The 23,559-nt window shown below is 45.1% G+C and overlaps 1 protein-coding gene across 1 annotated transcript in view; it reads left to right on the forward strand.

Annotated features, from left to right (window-relative positions):
- The first annotated feature begins 397 nt into the window (after nt 1-397).
- vwc2l (von Willebrand factor C domain containing 2 like) overlaps nt 398-23,559 on the forward strand; it is a 32,668-nt gene continuing 9,506 nt past the window's right edge. Inside the window, exons 1-3 of the mRNA XM_035411084.1 lie at nt 398-1,367; nt 2,969-3,372; nt 21,406-21,535. Of these exons, the coding sequence (XP_035266975.1) occupies nt 2,986-3,372; nt 21,406-21,535 (517 nt within the window). The 5' untranslated portion in view covers nt 398-1,367; nt 2,969-2,985. The remainder of the gene's footprint in view (nt 1,368-2,968; nt 3,373-21,405; nt 21,536-23,559) is intronic.

Consider the following 23,559-nt stretch of genomic DNA (forward strand, 5'->3'; position numbering starts at 1 on the left):
AAGATTGTGTGATCTGTTATGGGGATAACGGTGCTACTAGAATTTTATACATGCAAACGCAGCATCGACTTCAGTAAAACCCACGTTTTACATAAACATTCACATTTTGTAACATTACGAAAAATGGCTGTTAGCTCTCGATTCGTGCGGTACTATAGAACTTTTCTGGGCTTTTTCTCTCCGTTTTGGAAAATACTATGGGTACAGCTGTTTTCCTTGCAAAATATCCCCCAAAACCCTATCTCTTACATAGAATTAAGAAAATGATTCCGCTGCTTTCTGTCTGGCACCTTTATTCAGAACGTACAAGTAAAGCTGCTTTAAAACAAGGTTGCCTCAATGCTCAGCAATTCGAGGGAGCCACGCTCTGTCACTCTTATCACGCGCGCGTGCCCTCCCGTTCAGAGGAGAGGAAAACTAATCCGCAGTTCAGTTCGGTCTCGCGGAGTCTGGTGCTTGCCTGAACAGCGCCAGTGCTGACGCGGACTCTGTCCGCGGTGCTGAAACAACTCAGAGCGCGCTCTTGCACGCTCGCGGAGGCGGTTCGTCGGGATGAATCGTTCTTCTGTTCTCCACTCGGCTGGCTTTGGTCGAACTTGAGTAAGAGCGCTTTTTTCCCCTCATGGCTCCGTACACTGCATCGGTGCTGTAGGAACGCGAAGCAGCTGTATTCCTCGCTGTGACGGGAAACGGATTCGATTTCGTCTTACGACCTGTTATGTGGAAGCTTTAACTTTGCTGGGATGCGCAGTGGAAAATGGAATGTCTTATTTTCTTACAGTTAGCTCGCGTTCTTCTTAAAGTTGGCAAATTTCAATAATATCTTCTTGTTTGCATATTATTGGCGCACTGGAGGTATACAACAAGAAAAATACAACCGACTGTTTTTTTGTTTCCTTTTACTAATTTATTTATTGCCTTTTGCGACGCATCTGCAGAATTTGGAAGTTAAAATGGAAATGCTGCTCAGTATACTGGATGTTCGAATGAACTGGAATTATAACCGTATACACTGCTTTTAGCGTTCCCTTGTTTTTCCATTACAGAGATCATTAAGGGTTTTTTTCCTGCTTTTGTCGCTTACACTTACTAGAGGAAAACGGTAATCATGCCCCCGATCAGGTTATATGCAAAGAACACCTCACTCGTGCTATTTACAGAACATTGGAATGGACAGCGACAGTGATATATTAATTTCTTCAAGAGACAAAGTGAAATACGGATTACTTATCCCCGCGGGATTCTGACAATATTTCTTTGCCAAATGGTTCAAGAGGAACTTGCGCTCTCCGCTTAACCAGTCCAACAGGGGACAGGATCCGCACGATTCCTAATCCAACAAATTGGAACCAGACCATTTAAACGCGGTGAGTCAGTCAGTACCAATGCCACCCCATGCCCATTGATCGTCAGTTCCAGTGCAACACAATGCGATTTTATTTTAAATCTACTTCGTTCCCATTTACATCAGGGCAGCTCCTTATGTTTCATATCATTGCATATGCGCTTGTGATGATCACCGACGCTCTGAAATTATTATCACCGTTGTTTATTTAATGTCAGATGTGGTTATACAGTAAATAGCCTGCATGTTTGAATACAACAGCCAATTATTATTCATCAATCAATAAATGAGCTGTCCTTCAGTTGCAGGATGATGATAAACACCACCCTGGATCCTGAAACCAGATTACAGTCGTGTGCGATTTGATGGCTCATTTCTTCCGTCGCGAATGCATTATTTGAAATCAAGTCCGCATTCTGGACTTAGTTATGAACGACGTGGAATTCAGTATAAAGCCTGACGCAATAACTGGAGTTGGTAAACCGCAGAAAGACGGACATATGTGATCTTACCGTGATTACTGATTCAGTGGTCTGGGAAAAAAAGGTTCATTGATTTATGAATATGGCAACTTATTGGTCGCGTAATTATTGACAACGTTTCCTGGAACTAGTCCGCTGCAGGATTTAGCGATTATATTTGTCTGAAACCTCCGAGAGTAGATAAATATTGCGATAGCCATGCTCTTCCATGCATTTCGTTTGCAGGGTGGAATTTTTTAGAGGAATAAAACCGCAGTTGGCGTATTTCTCACAACAGGTAGGCTATTGACCCTAATCCAGACCTGGCCAAAATGATGATCACAACACGTGATCACCCGGCAACGGTTGAAATGTAGCCTAGTTGCAGATTTTTAAAACAGAAGACAATATAGTTTGCTAGTTATCACACGTATATAACGCTGTCAAGAACACTGGTTGCGTGAAAAAGAAAAGGGGTGGGGAGGACTCGGTGTTGGCGAAAAAAAAAGTAAAAAAAAAAAAAAAAAAAAAGCAACCTGACTTTCTGAAGTTGTAGAATGGTGTCCGTGGCCGTTTCACGAAAGGAGTTGGGAACCCAAGCTAAATGTCGCTGCACTTGTGAAGCACACGAGGCCATTCAGTCATACGCTTCAGTTGAATGAGATGAAGCACACGATTTTTAAAATTTTGTTTGGTGTCTCTTGCTGTAGCCTAATTTGTGGATGTGTTAGCTCTCGGGTGGTTTAACTTCGCAATGTAAAGTTCAACAGAACTACGTACAAAGTACAACGTGACAACATTTACGGGCTCACCCTGTATCTATCAGATTCAGCAAATGATGAGATTAAATGTGCACAGGCCTAGGTTTTCGTTAAATTATATTTACACCCAGTGAATACTGAATTAGCCTATATGAATAAACGAATGTCTTTTCAAGCAGCACTATTGAAATAGTCGTTGTTAATAGTCGGCTACGCTTGAAATACAAGTAGGCTAATAGCACCCAGACGGGCTATATGCTTTCCATGAATCATGCATTTTGAAAAGAAGTTTTAACTATTATTTATTTACTGAATTATGAGAGATATACTGACAACATGTGCTGTTCAGAGGATGTAGGCTGTAACTACAGAGAGATAAGCCCCTTTCATTCAATGCATAGGAATACCGCGGAGAAAGATGGGCCCTCCTGTTCCAGCGACCTACGTCGTCCTTCTCGCTCTGAATGCCGCCGTCTTTCCGGCGTCCATCACTCCCGAGGATTACCCCGCGGACGAGGCCGACCGGACGGGAAGCAATGACGTCATTTTCGACGACTACAGAGGCAAGGGCTGCGTCGACGACAGTGGCTTCGTGTACAAACTCGGAGAGCGCTTCTTTCCCGGCCACTCAAACTGCCCCTGCGAGTGCACGGAGGACGGTCCCGTGTGCGATCAGCCGGAGTGTCCCAAAATACACCCAAAGTGCACCAAAGTGGAACATAACGGTTGCTGTCCGGAGTGCAAGGAGGTCAAAAACTTTTGTGAATATCGGGGAAAGACTTACAAAATCCTGGAAGAGTTTAAGGTAGGGCATACGTCCACTTGAAATCCACTGGAAAAAGCAATCCAAATAATGAATCATTTCCATAAATAATTTCCATTATTGTAACACATTTATGTAACAATAAAGACAACGATGAATTATAGCCGATAACAAGGATAGCTAATAGCAATACGATATACCCCAGCGACACAATCCACTTCAGAACGAACATACTGTGTGTGTTAATTATAAGCTATTATTGAAGTAATTGGCGAAGATTATAAAACATACACACTACGTAGGCCTACATGGTTGTCACATTTGTTCACAGTCTGCTACATGTTGAAAAGTTGCAATGGTGGACAAGGTAAGACGCATTCTACTACGAAGTCATACGATTTAAAACGTTTTATCTGTTTTGTTTTCTTTCTTTCTTTTTTTACATTTGCCTGCAACGAACCTGGTTGATAGCAAGTCTCATAGCAAGGGATTATATCCGACTGTTTTACAGAGTTGTCTTTCTGCTGTACTTTTGGCATGTAAACCTACAGGTGTGGGGAAAATAGTGACGTTAATATTCACCAAGCCACGGGGCTGCACAGCGAGCTTCTCAGGGGCGGGTGCGCAAAGTGAGAAAGGGGAACACTAATCAAGAAAAAACATAACCCAGTTATTGTGGTGCAGTATATGTGTTTCTAACACGAAAATGAAAATGAATGACAGCACCAATATTATTTATTATTATAAGTGAATTGAGGGGGGCATTGGTCATGGGGGCAAAAGGGGCAGGTTCTCCCCCCTTCACCGAATTGGATTCATTGAAATATATTATGTACGCACACGCTTACTAGCCATTACCATTGGTAACCGTTGAAAGCTCAGCGACTGGAATCCGCAACACGTCCTTATTTCACGTGGAGAGATCTCCGTTATCGAACCACATATTTTAATATTATGGGCGGAAAACCGTTGGAATACACAGTAAAATGTTCCATCTCAGTCCTACTCCAACAGACTTTATGAGCCGAAAATGGATTGAATATGCTCTCTCGGAGTAAATGTACTCTATCAGAGTTGATTCAACACTGTTCGTCTAATTAATGGCGACACTCGGAAAAATCACGCCTGGCTTCATCCCAAGTTTTTTTTTTAAATCCAACCGACGGCGCTCGGGGCAAATTTAACGCAAGCTGTATCAAAACTGGCATTTCACTGGGTTCATATGACTTGTGATTCTTAGGCGTTGGGGTTGGATGAAACAACGCATTACTGTCTGTGTTTCTTGGACTCTTTTATTGTTCCGATGCAGATTTTCCATTACATATAATTTTACTGTGGGGAAAACACAAGGACATTAGGAGACGTTTGCTGGTTTCAAGAAAAGGGAATGCATGCTTTATTGCATCATATTAAATATGCTGGCATACTGAGGGATCTGGCGTTTGCTTGTTGGCCTTTATAGAGAATCTGTAGTAAAATGTCAATGCCTGTTGGATCATTTCAGCTTATACCACAGACACATTAGTTAGTCTTGTCTGCACTGAAAAGCTTCTGAAAGAGTAATTGCATGGCATTTGTCCATTAAATATTACATTTCTGTTTACAATACAACAATCAAACAAGCCGATTTCACGGATGGCGTAGCAGCGTTCTTGTTTATCGTCGCTGTGCCGGTTATTACTGCGGTCCTTAAACAGAAGCCGACAACCTAAAAGATATACCCGGGGTCATTAAATGTCACGGTGACTGCACACTTTCGTTGGCACGTGGGAACATCATCTGCAAAAAAATCAAAACAAAGTTGTTGAGCGGGAGAGCAAGTGCTAACGCGCTAAGGGCAGAGAAGGGTATTTTGCGAGCCGTTGGGAGCAACTCGGAAATTGCGATGGGAGGAGAAAACCACTGCTGTTTACTCTGAAGAGGTCTCTTAGGTCCGGCGGATTATTAAACCGCGCTCGCAAAAGCGGGCTCTCCCGCGTGCCGAGTGGCGGACGACCTTGGCCGCCTAAAGTGCTCGTTCCCGAAGTTCTTTGTGGAAATGCAACACATACATACCGAATAGAACACCTCTTTAAGTTAAGTTATATTTTCGTTTTCCACCGCATTGGACCCATCTAAAGCTATTTAGGAGAAGCGGGGCGGCCACTGTGCAGTGCCTGGAGGGCAACTCCAGTTCCTAGGCCCGGTGCCTTGGCCAAGGGCAATGGTAGGAGTATACCCAACCTGACATGCATATCTTTTAGTTACAGGAAAGTGGAGACTTCACTGCCCCATGAATGGGTAGAGACACTGACTGAATATCTCTGACACACAGTCAGCCGCTGTCTTAAAGGACTAGCACTGTCAAATTATCAACACCACAACATGTTCAGTTGTCTTATTGACAGTCTGCGCCAAGTACTGTTTTTTAGAGGTAGTAAACAAGAATAGACACTTAAGCTGCAACACCTGGATCTACTGGCAGACCCCCGTAGTTGTTGCAGTAGTTTGCCGTCTATGCCTAGTGGTACAAAAGAGATACTGTTTTTACTTTGGGGAAGTCACCATTGCAAAAAAAATGGACCAGGATTAGTAGTACAGGAAAGCCAGAAGTAGTAGTACAGTTAGATTGCTTATGCTTATCTTTCTTAACTCTCATTTATTCTTCTTCAGCTATTTTTATCACTGGTGCTTTGATCAAAGGGTTGTGAGAATACATAAATCCAACAAAGCATTCCATTTTGATTATTTTTTATGTTTTTATTTTATTATCGCTGTTGTTTTTGCTGATGTTGTTGTTGAATCAGCATGCATTTGAGTTTAAAGTCTGGCAAATATTTTTGATTGCAAAATCATAAAAATCCATTCAGCATGCAAGACCACTCAAATATGGGGGTGCTGTTATATTTCTGCTGTCACAAAAGGGAAATATCGCATGGACATTACCTACGTCTGTCGGGCATTCCTCAGTAATTCAGTCTTTGGTGGGTTGGGGTAGATTTCGGGGGGGGGGGGGGGGGGGGACTGAAAGTCATTATTCCATCTCTGAAACGCATTTTCCCATTTCACATTGCACTGGCTTGTGGAGTATTACAGTCATTGGGCCTGTCACAACAGAGCTACACAGAGATGCATTTTCAGAACCATATTTGACAAGCTGCATTGTGTTCCCCTCATAGTCAAAGTGGATGCTCTGAAACAAGTTTGTTTCTGAGATTCCCTAAAACAGATATTAATGTGCAATAAGCCGAGTACTTTCATGTTTCAGGAAGCACACAGTAGCTGCATCTTTGGAAAGGCCAAATTCATTGAAACCATGTGCATTCCCGACGCTTCTCTCCTGGGTAAATGTGGAAGATCAGCTCTGTGTTGTGCACACGTCCCCAAGATGTGACACTGACATTGAAGCAGAGTAGTGACGTCATCTATACCTTCTCAGCCTATCAGCAAAGAGTACTAACATCACGTAAACCTTCTCAGCCTATCAGCAGAGAGTACTAACATCACGTAAACCTTCTCAGCTTATCAGCAAAGAGAACTAACCACAACTAAAACTTGGCAGCTCTACTGTAGACTCCTACACAGATTCAGGAGAGTGGAGACTACACTGAATCCTGGATCCTGAATCCGGTCCGTGTTTTCTGCTCAGCAGCTGAGCTCTGCCCTGCTGAGTCAGGCAGCCATCCTGCCACTTCCTCTGCATGCTGGCACAGGCAGCAATCCACCAGGGCAGGGGGCTAATGCAGGGGCGACCCGGGGAGTGTCCTTCAGACTGAGCTGGCGCTCTGGACCAACGCTGGTCGCAGTTGGCACTGGAACGGGCGCAATGGCATTACCAAACCGGGGCAGGAAGTGTGTGTGTGTGTCACTGTTAGGGAAACCCGAGCCTCAGCTCCACATACTGCTGGGAGCAACACAAAATGAAAGTCATTACCATACCCTAATATGACCCCCCCCCCACCCCAGCAGTATAGAAGTGATGGACCTTACTATATAAGGGTCAGAATGTAAAGGGACAGTAGCGAGTAGCACTGAAACAATTTTCACAATCGCAGCACAAAAGGGCCGTGACTGTGAGGAGGGCAAATAGAGAACAGGCTGCAGGAACAGCCCAGCGTAAATAAAAATTTAAAAAAGCAGTACAAAGCTTCTGGCTTTATGAGCCAGCAGCTCCTTTTGTGTCTCAAAGCTCTGGCAAATATTACACCTGATCTGACAGATGTTCTCATAATACAGCTGAGAGAACATCAAACGGCACAACATAGCGGCTCGGAACGGCCTTTTTGTGAATGCGGAATGAGCTGGCTGTGACAACCGGAGAAATGCATCGGCGCTGTGCCGTTTCAGGAGTGTGCGGTAGTGCCGTGTTGAGGTTAATTTTTCATTCCGTGGTGTTGTCCTGTGATAGAAGCACCAGGCGTGTGCAGAGATTCTGAACTGGTGCAGTAGTCAGGTGTGAGGGTCGTGGATTTATTTTGAACATTTGGGGGGGGGGGGGGGAACTGCAACTCTGTAGGGGTTTTGAAGAATAGCTCTGAAATGATCATTTCTAGTGAATTATAATATTTTGTATTATTTGTGTGGGTGGGGGGGGGGGGGGGGGGGGTGGGGGGGGGTGGATGGGGCTGTAATCCTCTACCCCACCCGTACACACTGTCCTAAACCTGTTTTGAAGTGCCATGGTGACAGCAGGGGTGATTGGCAGTTGTGTGGCGGATTTGTAATGCTCTCTTACTTCAATCACCCGCCAAAAACAGAGTCAAAGTTCGACGTGCAGTTTGACCACTGCTAAAGCCTACAGTTTGACCACTGCTACCACTGACCACTAAAGCCTATGAGAAGCCAAAACGAAGCAAAAAAACTAAAGCAATTACACCACCGGCAAGAGTCTGGCACAGAGCATATCGTAGCATTCAAAGCTGGCTTTAGGGGAAGCATAACAGCTCTCCTACAGTGTATCCCACACACAAGAAGAGACACTTGACTTTTCAATGGCAAGGTGACCTTCCATGGGTTAACTCATATTCTGGGGTCATTACATTTCAAAATCTCATTTCAAATACTGCCGTCTGCACGGAGAAGAGGTCACCGGATTACCTGTTTTATCCACAAGTCCTGGAGACTAAAGGAGTATCAGAAAGCCTTGAAGTTGTAAAACCAAAATCAACTAGGAATGAAACCCAATGCTAAAGCTATCGCGATGCAGCTACAGAATCTACAGAATCTGCAGCTCAACAACCTTGAGGGTGCTATTTACATTCACTGCTGGATATTGGCTTATTAAATTCAGGCCCGCATCGTTTGCCTGGTAAGGCTTGCCACTGCAGTAATCAGATCCAAAATTGACCCCAGAACTTGTTGGGGCAATTTAGTGTGTTATTAAAAACGATCAATATTCCCTGTTTTTGTAATTATACGGGCAAGGTTTTTTACACAGGCTTCTGTAATGACATGCCAGTATGATATTTTATACTGTGTCAGTTTTATCAGCAACTGCATCACACACATATTTCTTGAGGTAATTGACTTTTATATCGCTCGAGGATTACTGTATTTTATTTTTACTGTAGCAGAAAACCGCGACCCTGAATGTCTCCTACATATTTCACCCACGCTGTCACTCCTAGATTACATTAGACACCACCAACAAAAGACATAAATCTGTAGATTTGCTAATTAAAGATGAACATAACATTATTGTAATGATCCTTCTTCTTCTTCTTCTTCTTCTTCTTCTTCTTCTTCTTCTTCTTCTTCTTCTTCTTCTTCTTCTTCTTCTTCTTCTTCTTCTTCTTCTTCTTCTTCTTCTTCTTCTTCTTCTTCTTCTTCTTCTTCTTCTTCTTCTTCTTCTTCTTCTTCTTCTTCTTCTTCTTCTTCTTCTTCTTCTTCTTCTTCTTCTTCTTCTTCTTCTTCTTCTTCTTCTTCTTCTTCTTCTTCTTCTTCTTCTTCTTCTTCTTCTTCTTCTTCTTCTTCTTCTTCTTCTTCTTCTTCTTCTTCTTCTTCTTCTTCTTCTTCTTCTTCTTCTTCTTCTTCTTCTTCTTCTTCTTCTTCTTATTATTATTATTATTATTATTATTATTATTATTAATAATGGTGTGTGTACCCTGCGGCCTGTCCAGGGTGTATTCCTGCCTCTCGCCAAATGCATGCTGGGATAGGCTCCAGCACCCCCCCGTGACCCTGTCCAGGGTAGGCGGGTATAGACAATGGTTGGATTGATTATTATTATAATTGTTATTACTATTGTTATTATTATGGGGTGTTGCAGTGGGTAACACTGTTGCTTCACAGCAAGAAGGTTGTTGGTTTCAATCCCAGCCAGGCCTTTTCTGTGTGGGCTTAAGAAGCATGCCATTTCCAATTAGCTGAACAACCCATTTTGAAACAGTGTTTCATGGTTGCATTAGTTCTCTTCACGTGAATCTAGAGAATTCAGATAAGACAGGGTTCGGTTTTGATCAAGGTAATTATGCAAAACACACTTCAGAACAAGAAAATCCTCCATGATTACACATTGACGTGAAGACCAACGAAAATACTATCGTGCAAATCAGCGCATTTTTGGGACCGTCTAATTCGTTGAGCACCCGCACAAACACGTTTATATTTGTATGAACATCTTCAGGTCATCCAGAATCTGAGATTCTAGATGCTATGCTAGCCACTGCTAGCTCAGCACCAGCAGGGTTCAGTCTGTTCTAGCCTGCCTGCAAGTACGACAAAATTCTGTAACACAAGCACACATAAGTTGTTCAATTCTCAGGCCATCATGACCAGCCAGCTAACTTTGGCAAACATAACTGAATTTAGTTAGCAAATACTTTTTTAGATTAACAGGCAGACAAGCAAGGACTGGGCAGAAGTGTACACAGACACAGATTGCAATTGCATCATCGTAATGACTGAGCATGGTAGTTCTGTATAATAGAGACAGTCTTCACTTTAACCTCATATCCAGTGTTTCGTTTCAAATCCAATGTGCTGGAGAACAGAGAGTAAACTGCAAAAATTGTCTCACTGTCCAAATACGTACTGACCACACACTGACCATGGTCAAGTAATCAGAAAATATGTCATGTAATTTCCTGATATAAATACAAAGAGCAAAATGCAATTAATTGAAAGGTAATTAGCTGCTGCCTGGTGCCGATTAGTTCGATAATTAACTTCTGATTGTTAATCAAGCAAAACAACCAATAACAGGTTTAGAATGCTGATTAGTACAAAGGTGAGGTTTTCGGTCTCTGTTTCATGAGCTGTCACTGTTCAGAGGTGATCATTGAGCCATCCTTCAGAATCTAATAAACCAATCTGCATTCCCCACGGAGTGTTTTCCTCGACAAAAGAAAAAAAAAAACAATTTCACAGGACTAGATGCAGGAAGTCATGGTAAGGTTTTCCACACTGGCTGAATGAGGCTGGCTGGACTCGGACCCATCCATCCATTATCTAACCCACTTGTTACTGGTCAGGGTCCTGGAGGGGCTGGGGCCTATCCCAGGATGCACTGAGCAAGAGGCAGGAGTACACCCTGAACAGGTTGCCAAACCATCGCAGGACACACACACCATTCACTCACACACTCATACCTACGGGCAATTCACACTCAACCATTAGCCTAACCTGCACGTCTTTGGACTGCGGAGGAGGCTGGAGTAATAATAATGACAATAGTCATAATAATAATCGCAATACTAATAATAATAACAGCTTTATTAATATAGCCGTTTTCAGAATGTAGCGCTCAAAGCGTAATTCGGAGGAACTCTGTGCAGAGAACATGCAAACCCCACACGGAAAGGCCCCGGTCAGGATTTGATACATTTTCCAGGACCTTCTTGCAGTGAGGCGACAGTGCTATCCACCGCACCAGTGCACTGCCCTCCTCGAGTCCATAAAGACTAAAATATATCATCCCAAAGAGGCTGTTTATTACCAAGGTTACCATCCCCTCTACAGCGCGATTATTCTTCTAATTTGTAACATAATCTATAGCAATAGCGGCTATGGCAGAGGCGGTTTAAGTTATGTGACTTATGTTTAATTTTTCTTGTTTGCTGCAGATTTCACTGCAAGGCTGAGTCAAATCATTAAGGGAAGACAAATAACAAATAAAAACACAAGACATATTGGGACATTAGTTCTAAGCAAAAAGGCTACTGTGTGTGTGTGTGTGAGAACAGGGCTTTAGGAGGGGTGTGTAAGTGATGCACATTATTGGTTATAGAGGCTTCTGTGACCAACCTCTTGGATCAGTGATCCAATGTATTTAATCCATTCTAATCAGAGACTAGACGCTACTGTTAGCAGGTTGCTAAGCCCGAGTTCTGATGTCTGCACACAAACTCTTAAGAATGGCAGAAGCCACCGGTTTGATGAGGTATCAAGTCCATCGATAGTTCTCCTAACCCCAGAGCTTATACCACCTTGGGCGGGCTTTGCAGAAGAAAAGAAAAGAGGAACATTTCAGAGCTACGTGATAACCAAAATCAATTTTTGGCCGCCGCAGAACAGATTTCCCGACAGAAGGCGGCAGGGAGGATTCGGAAGGAGAGCAACGGAGAGAAAAAATGCGACTCCCCCGAAATTAGTCACATAAACCGTGTCATGCGGGAAGAATTCGGACACGTAATCGACAGTGGCGTGAGCTGATATTAAAAGTCGTCCACGTTCGATGCGCTGGGGCGGCGATTGATTTCACGTGACTTTGAAAACCCTCCAACTCGCTAAATGCGGACTACAGTACGGTCGCCTGCGAGCGAGTTTAATATAAACAGGAGGAGTTTTCCAGGTGCTAAGTGGCTCTGTTCATTAGGAGGGCGAGCTTTGATGAGTACTCGCCGCGGTTAGCACTTCCTGTACGGCCTTCCGAGCGATTTTCTTCAGCCCCGCGTTTGATTTCCACGGCAACCGATCAGCCATTTGAAAGGCAGATGAGTCGCAACGAAGCGAGACCGTCGACAAGAAGGGCCCGTCCAGACGGCAGAACCGTTGTGACGTCCGTAAAAAAAAAAAGGCAGAAAATGAGCAAGCCTAGAAACTGGAAATTGGACTGTTTGAGTCAGGCGAACTCTCTCTGTGGTTGCAAATTCCCGGGATACTTTATGGTCACTAACTCTCTTAATGGCACTGAGCTAGAAGTGGATAGGTCAATTAGCGAATGCATTGATCAGTTAAGGTGTAAATCTAGAGACATGGCAGTCGGTGCAAAAGCGTTTTTTGTGTCAAAGAAAGAAAAAGGTATCCAAGCAGTGCACAGTGATTAAAAAACAATAAAACTGCCACTAACGAGTAGATTACATACAGAGAACATTTCACTTTTACCAGACAAGCCCCAGTTTCAGCTACCTAGCATAACTAAACACAATGATAAAAAGGGAAACAGTCCTTCGTTTGCAGCTTGCTGTACTCTAAAATACCAGTAATTGTGCAGACCAGCTTCCTAAAAAACATGCTTCTCAATGATCTATATTATACTGTGGCCAATAACATTTATTAATGCACCATGAAGACTTTAGGAATACATATTTTTTAGTAATGTGTGTCCAGTTAACGGATTGTAGCAAACTTGCTTAGAGTTAGCAAAAGTAGAACTTTATGCACATTGTAAGCCAAATTCCGTTTGTGGGGATTGATTAAATCATGGGGGTGAGTAGGGCCTAATAACTCATTGAATTGGCAGATTGATAGCCCCACAACGTATGCCGAACCAAGCAGTATCCCAAGCCTGGTCAAGCCATGCCAGAGATTCAGAGATCCTCTGCCACAAAAGACGCTTTGACACAGAACTGGGCGGGGTCTGGTGATACGCCGGTCGAAAGTACATGCCAGCCTTGTGGTGGTGAGCCGGGTGGGGCCTGTGTTCTGGACGGGACAGGACAGGACGGGACGGGATGGGGTGGGGGGCGAGGGTAGGGGTGGGCCTGTACTGCTGTTGTGTTGCCCTGCGCTCGTTACGATGTGCCACTCACCCCCAGCAGGGGTCTCACCTACAGGGCTCCCCGTCGGCCGAGGACGACGCCCGCCCCCCCGCCGCCCCCGCCGCCCCCGCCGCCGCCGCCCGGCTGCAATCAAGACCCTGGAGCTACAGGGTGAGTTCAGATCCCAGGCGGACTGGCTAGAGCTGGGATGTGAACTCAGACCGGTCCGGTCCGGCGCTCTCGGGATCGCCAGGGTGGGTCAGGTGGGCGCTGAGCACAGGGACAGAGGAAGGACGGACGGCCTCGGGGGGGGCCCGCCAAAAAGAAAGAGAGACAGTCCCACCGCGGAGAGAGAGACACGCAAGGCAACCCCACAGCCCCTCCCCCCACTGAAAACGGGATCATTGCCTCTTTTATATCTTCGCTCTCTCCCTCAGTGAAGCGGGCGGGAACAGGCAGGAAGTAGGCAATGCTAATTTCACACAGAGTGCAATTCTCCGCTAGCTTTTCTGATGAACACTTGATGTTTACAAAGAGGGAAAAAAAATGTTCAAAAAATAATAATAATGCCACAGTTTAGCTACAGTTGGACTCCGCTGGAAGAAAATTAATGAAAAAACCGCATGGAAGAAAAAAAAAAAAGTTGTGACTCTTAAAAATTTTAATTAACCCCCTCTAAGTGAGGGTCGCAGCAATTCCCTGTTCTCTGCTCCCTTGCCCTATAAATTATACAGTAATTAGTAAAAAAAAAAAAAAAAAAAAAAGTATATTACAACTTCACTCTAGATTTGCTAAACACAGGATCTGGGCTTCCTCACAAGGGAGGTTTCCATCAGGAACTAAAGGCATCCGTTGGAGCTATAACTCTAAATGCAGTGTCACTGAAGGTGTGGTCTCACACGAAACCAGGCATTAGGTCTGGCGTTATTGTGGTTCACAGTTCGTTGACACAAAAGGGTGAAGTCACAACGGAACTTAGATGAGTTCTGGTCCATAAATACTGTCGTAAACAATGCACTGGCCAGAATTAGCAATGTACTTTCTTTCTTTTTTTATTTGGATAAATTTGTATTGGTATCTGCCATTACAATTAATAATACAATATTCAGAACAACTTGCGTCAATTCTGGATGCAGTCACACCGAATCCATGCTCTGTGCTTTGAAAGACCTTAACCCCTTTCCGTAGAAGTCAAGACGTGAGCAAAAATCGCAGGAGAAAATAGATGCGGCATGTATTATAGGAGATCAGCCATTCCCGTGAAGGACACTGCAGTGTTATCTTCCTAACAGATTATTTTAATTCACTCTGTAGCAACACAAGCAAGTCTGAGAGATGTGAATCATTTTAGCCTGAAAATTGCTCTACACAAGTAATCGAGAAAGACATCAGCCCCATAAAGGAACTTGCAGATGGGGTAACTCATTACTTGAGTACAACACATTGATAATTAGTCACGTGCTGTTAAATAATGACTCAGCTTTCACATTTTGGAACACTTGAAAGGATTTTTTAAAAAGTCTCGCGAATTTGAAAGGAAGCGGGCCGCTCTAGCAAGCACGAAGCTATGAGCCAGTTGTGGTCTTATAACTGGTGCAAAAAGGAAAAGTTTCCTTGCGTTTCTCTTCTCCGAATCCTCCCTGTCTCTGTGCTCCACATCCCCTGACGCTGGTAAGGTGTTGTTTTGACGTTGGCGGGTTTGGCATGTATTTTCGGCTACCCCCCCATTTTCTTCATCACCAACCCTAACCCCCACCCCCCTTCCCCCTTTCCCCCCCTACGGGCACATTGCATGGGACCCACCCCTATCCAGATCCAAGTTGAAACGCCTCCCTCCCCCCGCCCCCCCCCCCCCCCCCCCCCCCCTCCCATTACGGTACTGTTAGGGCAGTATCCGCAGTTTAACAACAGCTTCCTCAAAGGTTCTATTCAACTTCCTCTTTGTTAAACTATGACTGAAGCACCAATGGGGAACGAGATGTGGTTGCCACGGGCACCACTGACCCGACCCCCCCCAGTTTTGAGTGGCTTTTGACTCATTTTGCTCACCATGGTAAACTGGCATGGGTTCATCTCATCTTGTGCCTCGTGGGCAAGATACAAGGCAAGGCACCAAGTACACATCAATACATTGATGGATGCACTGCAATGTATTATCGATGCATGAAGTATATTTCATCACCCGGTTATGCGAAATACGCTTCCAGTGAATATGCAAATACACTGAAGGTATTAATCAACAAAGATCTGTTTGCTTTTTTTTCTGGTAAGTGCATTCGTATACTTATGTGATCACCATAAAGAGGATGCATTTTTCAAGCGCATTATATAAACACATGTTCCCAACGACAAACTGATGGTGAAAGCACTTGGCCGATGTCTCCACTGCCTTTTCAAGCCGCTAATAGAAATAAATTCTGTTATTGCCAATAGCTAAATTATATCTAGCTGTGAGTGCAAATGTCATTTTTTAAAATTGTTTCTCTTTGAAAAGGAGAGCAGAACTGCAATTAAAAGCAATCTTGCATCGAGGATTTTTCATGAGAGCCATTAAAAAGATAAATTTAAAAAACAAGAAACCTTACTGATAAAGATTTAGGAAATAAATTGCAATAAGCAAAACATCTCGCTTTTAAACGACAGACAATTCTGGAGCCTTGCCGACTACATCTAAAGAAGTCCTTGACCGCTGGACTCAATCTCTCACAGTCACAATGACAACAATAAAGCTGAAAGCAGAAGTAAAGCTGTCAACGTTGCTTTTGAGTTGGGAAGCCCCACTCAAGTGACTGCAGAAGAAGAAATAGAAATAGAAATAACATTACGCAATTTGATTCACACGAGGCACATATTTCGTCACACATTTCTTTTTCTCCAAAATAATATATGATGATAACATAGTTTCATTTGGAGCCAACTGAATTGACTTTCATTTCATTGTAATCACATTCGTAATTCAACCCACATTTGCAGCTCGGGTCCCTCGATGAGTGCTCTCGTTTTAATTCTTCGCAAAGCGTGCGGTATCAAACGCAGCGTGATCGATTTAAGCTAATGTGGCACCTATGGATTTTAGAAGCATAGGACCTTTTCTAATCACCTCCATTGATCCACCGCAAACGCGCCGCTCGAAAGGATCATTGGCAGCGTACCCATTTAAAAAAAAAAAAAGAAGGAAAAAAGAAGCTGTCTCAGAAAGATTAGGGCGACTTAAGCGGCCCGAGCGGGAAGCGTGACTGTCGACACGTCGAGCTCGGCACCCCTCGACAGGAGTCGCCACCTTCACCTTCACCCCGCTTACGAGCTCGAGATCGCCGAACCAGCCGAGTCAGCGATATCCAGTCAGCGTGTCCATCTAACATGCTAATGACGCTTTCCGCAATCCTGCTTTTCGAACCTTCCGCAGAGCCACTGACAATCACTGCCGGCGCCCGCTAACGTTGGGCCCGTGTCGATGCGAAGCTCAGGATATAGCGATATAGCGATATAGCTCAGGAGGTAAGACCGATTGTCTGGCAGTCGGAGGGTTGCCGGTTCAAACCCCGCCCTGGGCATGTCGAAGTGTCCTTGAGCAAGACACCTAACCCCTAACCCCTAGCTGCTCTGGCGAATGAAAGGCATCAATTGTAAAGCGCTTTGGATAAAAGCGCTATATAAATGCAGTCCATTTACCATTTACAAAGTGGTCTGCACCATATTAGCCTGTAATTACACAAGCACGGCCGCTGGCAATCAGGCCATTATAAACTTATTTAATGCATACCTAAATATGGAACGCATCGGGAAAATGTATGAACAGTACCCCGTTTCCATATTCAGTTGTAACAAATGATACATTTATACAAGTGCACTGCATATTTTAGCATGCATTAAAAGGTACCTCTTCAGTTATATTTTGGACTTTTTATATTATTCTGAATCATCCAGGCAATTTGAATAGTTTATGGAGTGAGGTCCATGAAGAGTTTTTTTTTTTTTAAATGTGCGATTCCTTTAAATTGCGGTTTTATGCATGAAGCAGTTACAGCTACCTGAAACTTCTCTCTCAGAAATGTGATGCCCGAACTGCCAGAAAGGAAGAAATTGCATGAGAAATTATTTTAAAACCTAGCAATTCTGCCTCTTCATCTTTTTCGTGCCTAAAAAATCTCAGAAAAACCGTTGCTTCTCCATAGAAGCCAGGCACTGGAAATAAACTGTGTTCTCAGGAGGAAACCTGATTGGACAGGTACTCTGGCTGCTGGAAAGAACTTTCAATGCACCGTTGAAAATGCAATTTAATACAAGGCGTGTGTCATATTATTCTTGTGAATGGGTAGGCAACCTTGTGCAGGAGAACCCAGTTGGTGTCACCCTGTTGGTCAAACATGTGTCTTAAACAAGCCAACTTTATTAGGTGCGACTTCCAATAGATGGACTGCAATTAGATTTTTGACAGATATGAGTTGTCTTTCTCCCATGCATTCATTCGTTCATAACCAACTCTTTTCCCGGAGATCTGCCCTCTGGTAAGGTTTTCGCTCCAACCCAAACAAAGCATGCCTCATTCAACAGCAAGAGCAGGGCTGCCCAACCCTGTTCCTGGAGATCTACCATCCTGTAGGCTTTCACTCCAACCCTAACAAAGCACACCTCATTCAACAGCAAGAGCAGGGCTGCCCAACCCTGTTCCTGGAGATCTATCATCCTGTATGTTTTCACTCCAACCCAAACAAAGCAGCTCATTCAACAGCTAGAGCAGGGTTGCCCAACCCTGTTCCTGGAGATCTACCATCCTGTAGGTTTTCACTCCAACGCTAACAAAGCACACCTCATTCTACAGCTGGAGCAGGGCTGCCCAACCCTGTTCCTGGGGATCTAGAGCTTTTTATTTGGAGAGACTGGACTGGATGACCCACAAAGTTGAGTCAAATCACAGTTATTTTCTCGTGTTTATCAGTTAAAATGAGGAAAACGGAACAAGGCCCGGGAAAACCAGCAGCGGGGCAGAGTCCCTCTATCCCACCCTCACTCAGCTCGCCCTCACAATCGGAATCTTCCGTGCGCTGAGACGGGCCGCAAACCAAAGGCGATTTCCTCGGGTACGTTCACGGGCCCCCCGCGCCGTCGGGAAAGCGACTCTTATCGCCGGGGAACAGGGGCGATCCTTAGCGCCCCGGCTGCTCGCGCTCCCGATTAACCCGCGAAGAGAGCGAGCCGAGGAGCCCGGGAACCGCTCGGAGGGCGAGGCCTCTCTCCTTCCACATCCCCGATGTGGCCTTTATCCCTCCGTCGCTGGTTGCCAGGCACCCCAAAAAAAAAAGCATTCACGAGTCAGCTTCTCCCTTTAGAGCAGTGGTTCGCAAACTCGGTCCTGGGGGAGCCCCTGTGTATGCTGGTTTTCACTCCAACCTCAACAGCAATCCCAGAATTTTAACAAGCTGTTAATTTTTTCTTAATTAGGTGCTTCTCATGTTTTAGAGCTGGGGTTCCAGAAAGAGCCAGTGTGGGTGCGCACACCTGATTCTACTAATCAATCACTAGAGTCATTGCTAAGCACCTTGATTAGTAGAATCAGGATCAGGTGTGTATAAGGTTTCCTCAAAAATCTCAAAACAGATGTGTTAAAAACAACACCTGAAGTGTCATTTTTTTCACGTATCTCCATGTCCAGTTAAGGAAAATGCATTTTGTGTTACTTTCAACGCAGTCGGTGTTAAAAGGTCTCCCTTTGTGACACATAAATTGTCTATTTGTAACACAAAAGCAGTGTCTTTGACACAAAAATGTATTTAAAGTAACACAGAAGTAGTAACACAAAAATCAAATGTGTTGGATATTTACACATCGTTTTCGAGAGTGCAGACGACTATATAGACCGCGTTCAAAAAGTGTCCCCCGCATTTTAGCATACAACAGTGACCACTAATGCAACTGGGCAACGTACCACAAATCCATCAGTGAAAACAAAAAAGGCCGCTTGAGCGTTCACTCTGAGACTAATCCGCGGCGTTTCAGAGGCCCCGCCGTCCGCCAACGAGGCGTCGGCGCTGCCGAACCGTTACGCGTGTCCTTCCCTGACCGGCCTTCCCGCCGAGGCGCGTCCGCCACGGCCACGGACACGGACTCGTCCCCGGGGCACATAAAACAAACCAGACTCCATAGAACAGCGGAGGAGGAGAGCATCATAAAAGAGCGTTAGCGACGGGCCGCGGAAAGCCGATTTAATACGCCATTATGCTCGGGGATTTGCCGTGTCAAACAGCGGTGAGCATCCGGCGCGGACGCAGCTCACGAAATGGATTGCACGGCGGTAATAAAAATAAAAAAAAATGTTGGAGTCGTGCCTAGTGGGGTGAGTTCTTTCACAGCGATGCTGACTCCAGGCATTGCATTTTTTTATTTTACATTTTATTTTATGCAAATTAAGCTGTGGTGGCATTTTAAACTAAAGAACTGCCTGATTTGTTTATGAGCAACAATGCAACAATGTCTCTGGTCCTTTAACTGACGTTATCAAAGGCCTCTGGTCTTTTTTTATTTTTTTTAGAAACACACACACACACACACACACACACAAATCATCAGAACCATATAACAAAGGCGATTACAGTGCTTCCTGTTCTCTCTCTGAGGGGACTTTAGAAACCGCCCTCCTTCAGGAATAAATCCATAGCATTTTCTCAGGCCGTGCGTCTCTTTCTTTGCCTATGGCTTTGTCTTGGCGATGAGCAAGATAATGGCTTTCTTTTGTCATCTCCACATCCTTATATTTACCTTTTGTTTCATTCATAATCGATTCCCCGCGTCTGTGCCGAGGATGGCACTCTACAGGCCCACACGCGGCAACACTTCATTCACGTTCGTTCATAATTGAGATGTCTTCATGATGCGCTGCGATTGATCGCCGTGGGTCCCGTCTTCTGAACGCACTTTACCCCCCCGCATTTCAAATACGGCAAATCGATTTTGATTCGCGCAAACGGACGAAGCCGCGTGACACGATCGCCCGTTCTCAACGCGCTCGACGCGCTCCGTCTGAGTGTCGCGTTCGCGCGTCGTTTCTCCCGCGGCCGTTTTCGCGTAACGTAGCGAGCAAGCTATAAATACGAATAAATATTTACGCAGGGAATCAGCTTCGCTTAAACACGCCGGGAAGCCCGGGAAACCGCCTGCGGCCGGCGGCGGTGCTTCTGTGATTCGCTGCTGCGGAGGCCAATGGCAGCAGCCGCTGGAGGTGAGGGACACGGTAAAATTTGGGCTGTAATTACCGGGGAGGGTGGGGGAATAAAAGACACATCCTGTCACATGACACGCTGGATGCCGGCAGAGTGTCGAGAGATTCCGTAGTTTTGCAGTTTGTTGCTTTTTCCCAGAGAATGCTGGGAAATCGTGCTGGTATCAGAGCAAACATACGCAAACCAAAAAAACAGCTCTTGCGCAAAGTGCTGAGTCACAGGAACACGTTAAATAACTGAAATAAAAGACTTGCACACTCGCTTAAATCATACCGGACCTTTCAGTTACGTGGTAAATAAATAAGATTCCAAACAGCTGAACTTTTTAGTTTTTTTTAAGTGGCCTGTCTTGAGGTTTGGACAAAATAACAACGTGAGGCTTCCAGCTGAAGTACTCCAGTGGAATTAATGCAGAACGGCAGTGCGCACTGGTAGCTCGGGGGGGGGGGGGAATAGCCGCAGGTGACATTCGACACAGCGCCGCTGTATTCTTCAAAAATTCAATTTGTTTCGTTTTATTTATTTAATTTTTTTATTTTATTATTATTTGTGCAGTTACTGACTTACCGCGCCAGCCCCGTGTCAGGCGAGCCTCGTTAAAGCCACGGTCGCCCAGAGAGCCGGCGACAGCGGCCGCGCCCTCAAGCGGCCTAGGTAACGGCTCGGGCCAGCGCTAACAGCCCCCGCTAGTTTTACTCGCTCCACTGTGCTGTAATGAGAAAATGGCGACCGCGCCGCGCCGCGGTATCGAGCGGGCGGGCCGCCCCGCGGCTCCTCCGTTACCCGCGGCTTTTACGAGCGCATTATGTCACCGCCGAGCGGCGCTCGTCAGACAGGCGGGACGGCCGAGCTTACGGCCCGGCGAGCAAGGGTTCGCTCGCTCGCTCGACTCCGATCACACATTCTCTCTCTCTCTCTCTCTCTCCCCCCTCTCCCCCCTCTCCCCCTCCCTTCTCCAGCCCTCGCCCTGCGAATGGTGTCGCTGCGAGCCGAACAACGAGGTGCACTGCGTGGTGGCGGACTGCGCCGTCCCGGAGTGCGTCAACCCCGTCTACGAGCCGGAGCAGTGCTGCCCCATCTGCAAGAACGGTAAGGCCACTTCCTGTCCCCCACGGCCACTTCCTGTCCTAAAAAAAACCACGCGGTAAGGCCGCTGCCTGTCCTAAAAAAAACGAGAGGAGGAAGGAACTGGCACCGTGGGCTGTGCATGGCAGATTGTGGTCACTCACTCACTCACTCACGGACGACCTTTGAGGGACGTTTTGTAGGACGAATGCGCAGGTGGTGCTTCGTTTAGTAGGACGCATGCGCAGGTGGTGCTTCGTTTAGTGGGACGCATGCACAGGTGGTGCTTCGTTTAGTAGGACGCATCATAGGTGGTGCTTCGTTTAGTAGGACGCATCACAGCTAAAAGGTGTCTGCGGAAGTGAGTTGCGCTGTGGGTCTGGACGGTTCCGTGCTTGCTTTTTTTTTTTTTTTGGTGAATTCACATAATTTTCTGTCTATAAATATCATCATGGGCATCTACCCTCTAAGCAGTCCGGGATGAGCATATACTCAATACTAATCATTATGCAGTAAAATGAAAAAACAGTGGAGCAATAGACCTGGGATTAGTGTTTATTAGATTAGAATCAATATGCTAAATTCATATACTAGCATTTTTGATTCCCCGTTTTCCTTTCTCCTAAAATCCGGAACTGCCCTTCATCAACAAGAGGCTGCACACTAACACGTGCAGCCGTGTCTGTAAAATAACATAACATAATAACGTAACATGTTATGTTATAACATAACATACCATACTGTAGCACAACATAACATAACATAACGACGAGAACAGGCCATTCTGCCCAACAACGCTCGCCATTTTCGAGCAGGCGCAGCCATCTTTAAGCCATGCGTGTGAGCAGCCAACTGCCACAACCTTTCCCCTCTGGGGTCCAAACGCTGCACTAACCAGCTAAAGTGCCATGGGGGGGGGGGGGCTGCACGACTGGCAGGGTCGTCCCCATCGACCAGAACCCCGAAAACGTTCCCCTTGTCTGGGCAATGCAGCGTTCACAATTATGCAGCAGCACAGAGGACTTCCTGCTCTCAAGCTCACAATAAGCACAGGCACGGTCAGTACTAGCGGGAGCATCGCTATGCTAATGTATAGCGGCCATGTAGCACTATGGGCAAGAAACTGGGCTTGTAACCGAAAGGTCATAGGTTCGATTCGTGGGTAGGACACTGCCGTTGCACCCTTGAGCAAGATACTTAACCTGAATTGCTTCAGTACATATCCAGCTGTATAAATGGATGCAATGCTAAATGCTGTGTAAAAGTTGTGTAAGTCGCTCAATGTATGCCTCAGCTGGCAAGCTCCTGTCAGAAGCCAAAGCTAGCGTGCTTCTCACAACCACCTGAGCACCCAAGAGGATGAACTACGCCATATAACATAAAAATTTAAGTATATACAGTTTAAAAAGTCATTAAATGTCACCGATTACCATACTGAAAGGGGGGAAGGATAGGAAAATAACATGCAAGGCAGTAGGGTAATGAAATCAGTTTGAATAGTAGGCAAGTATTTTCTCGAATATCAATGTGTCGAGTACACTGAAGACCCTGTGCAATCATTCTCCTGTGTTAAAGTGTTTGCTAAGCCACAAGATCCAGATGAATTCTTTTTTTCGAATAAAGAGGAAAATAATGAATTTCCTTTTTGATGTGAAGCATGTCATTTCTAAATGCAAGAGCTGGAAGTCTTGCAGAGCGTGTCTGTTTTTGGGTGGATATTCATTTCAAGTTCAGTTTTTGACTGGCAGCCCAGCCCACAGTTGCAGTGCTGAATGGATAAAGGTAAATTACATTCATTATACAAGCAACACGGCCTCCAAATCACTACCTAATCCCCCTGTAACAGACAGTATAAGAACTTGCTTTCAGAATAACGAGCCGATTTAAAATCTGACCCGAATAAAATGGGTCTAATATCATAATAGTTGTTTCAAAGATCTCTATTCTTAGGTATTTGGATAGCGATACAGTGGTTATATTGGCTCTGTACACTGGCACATTTGAAATTAGTGTTGACGAGCAGAATGCCATTTTTATGTTTATGGCAT

This window comes from Anguilla anguilla, chromosome 3, assembly GCF_013347855.1.
Source record: "Anguilla anguilla isolate fAngAng1 chromosome 3, fAngAng1.pri, whole genome shotgun sequence".
Classification (NCBI taxonomy): Eukaryota; Metazoa; Chordata; class Actinopteri; order Anguilliformes; family Anguillidae; genus Anguilla; species Anguilla anguilla.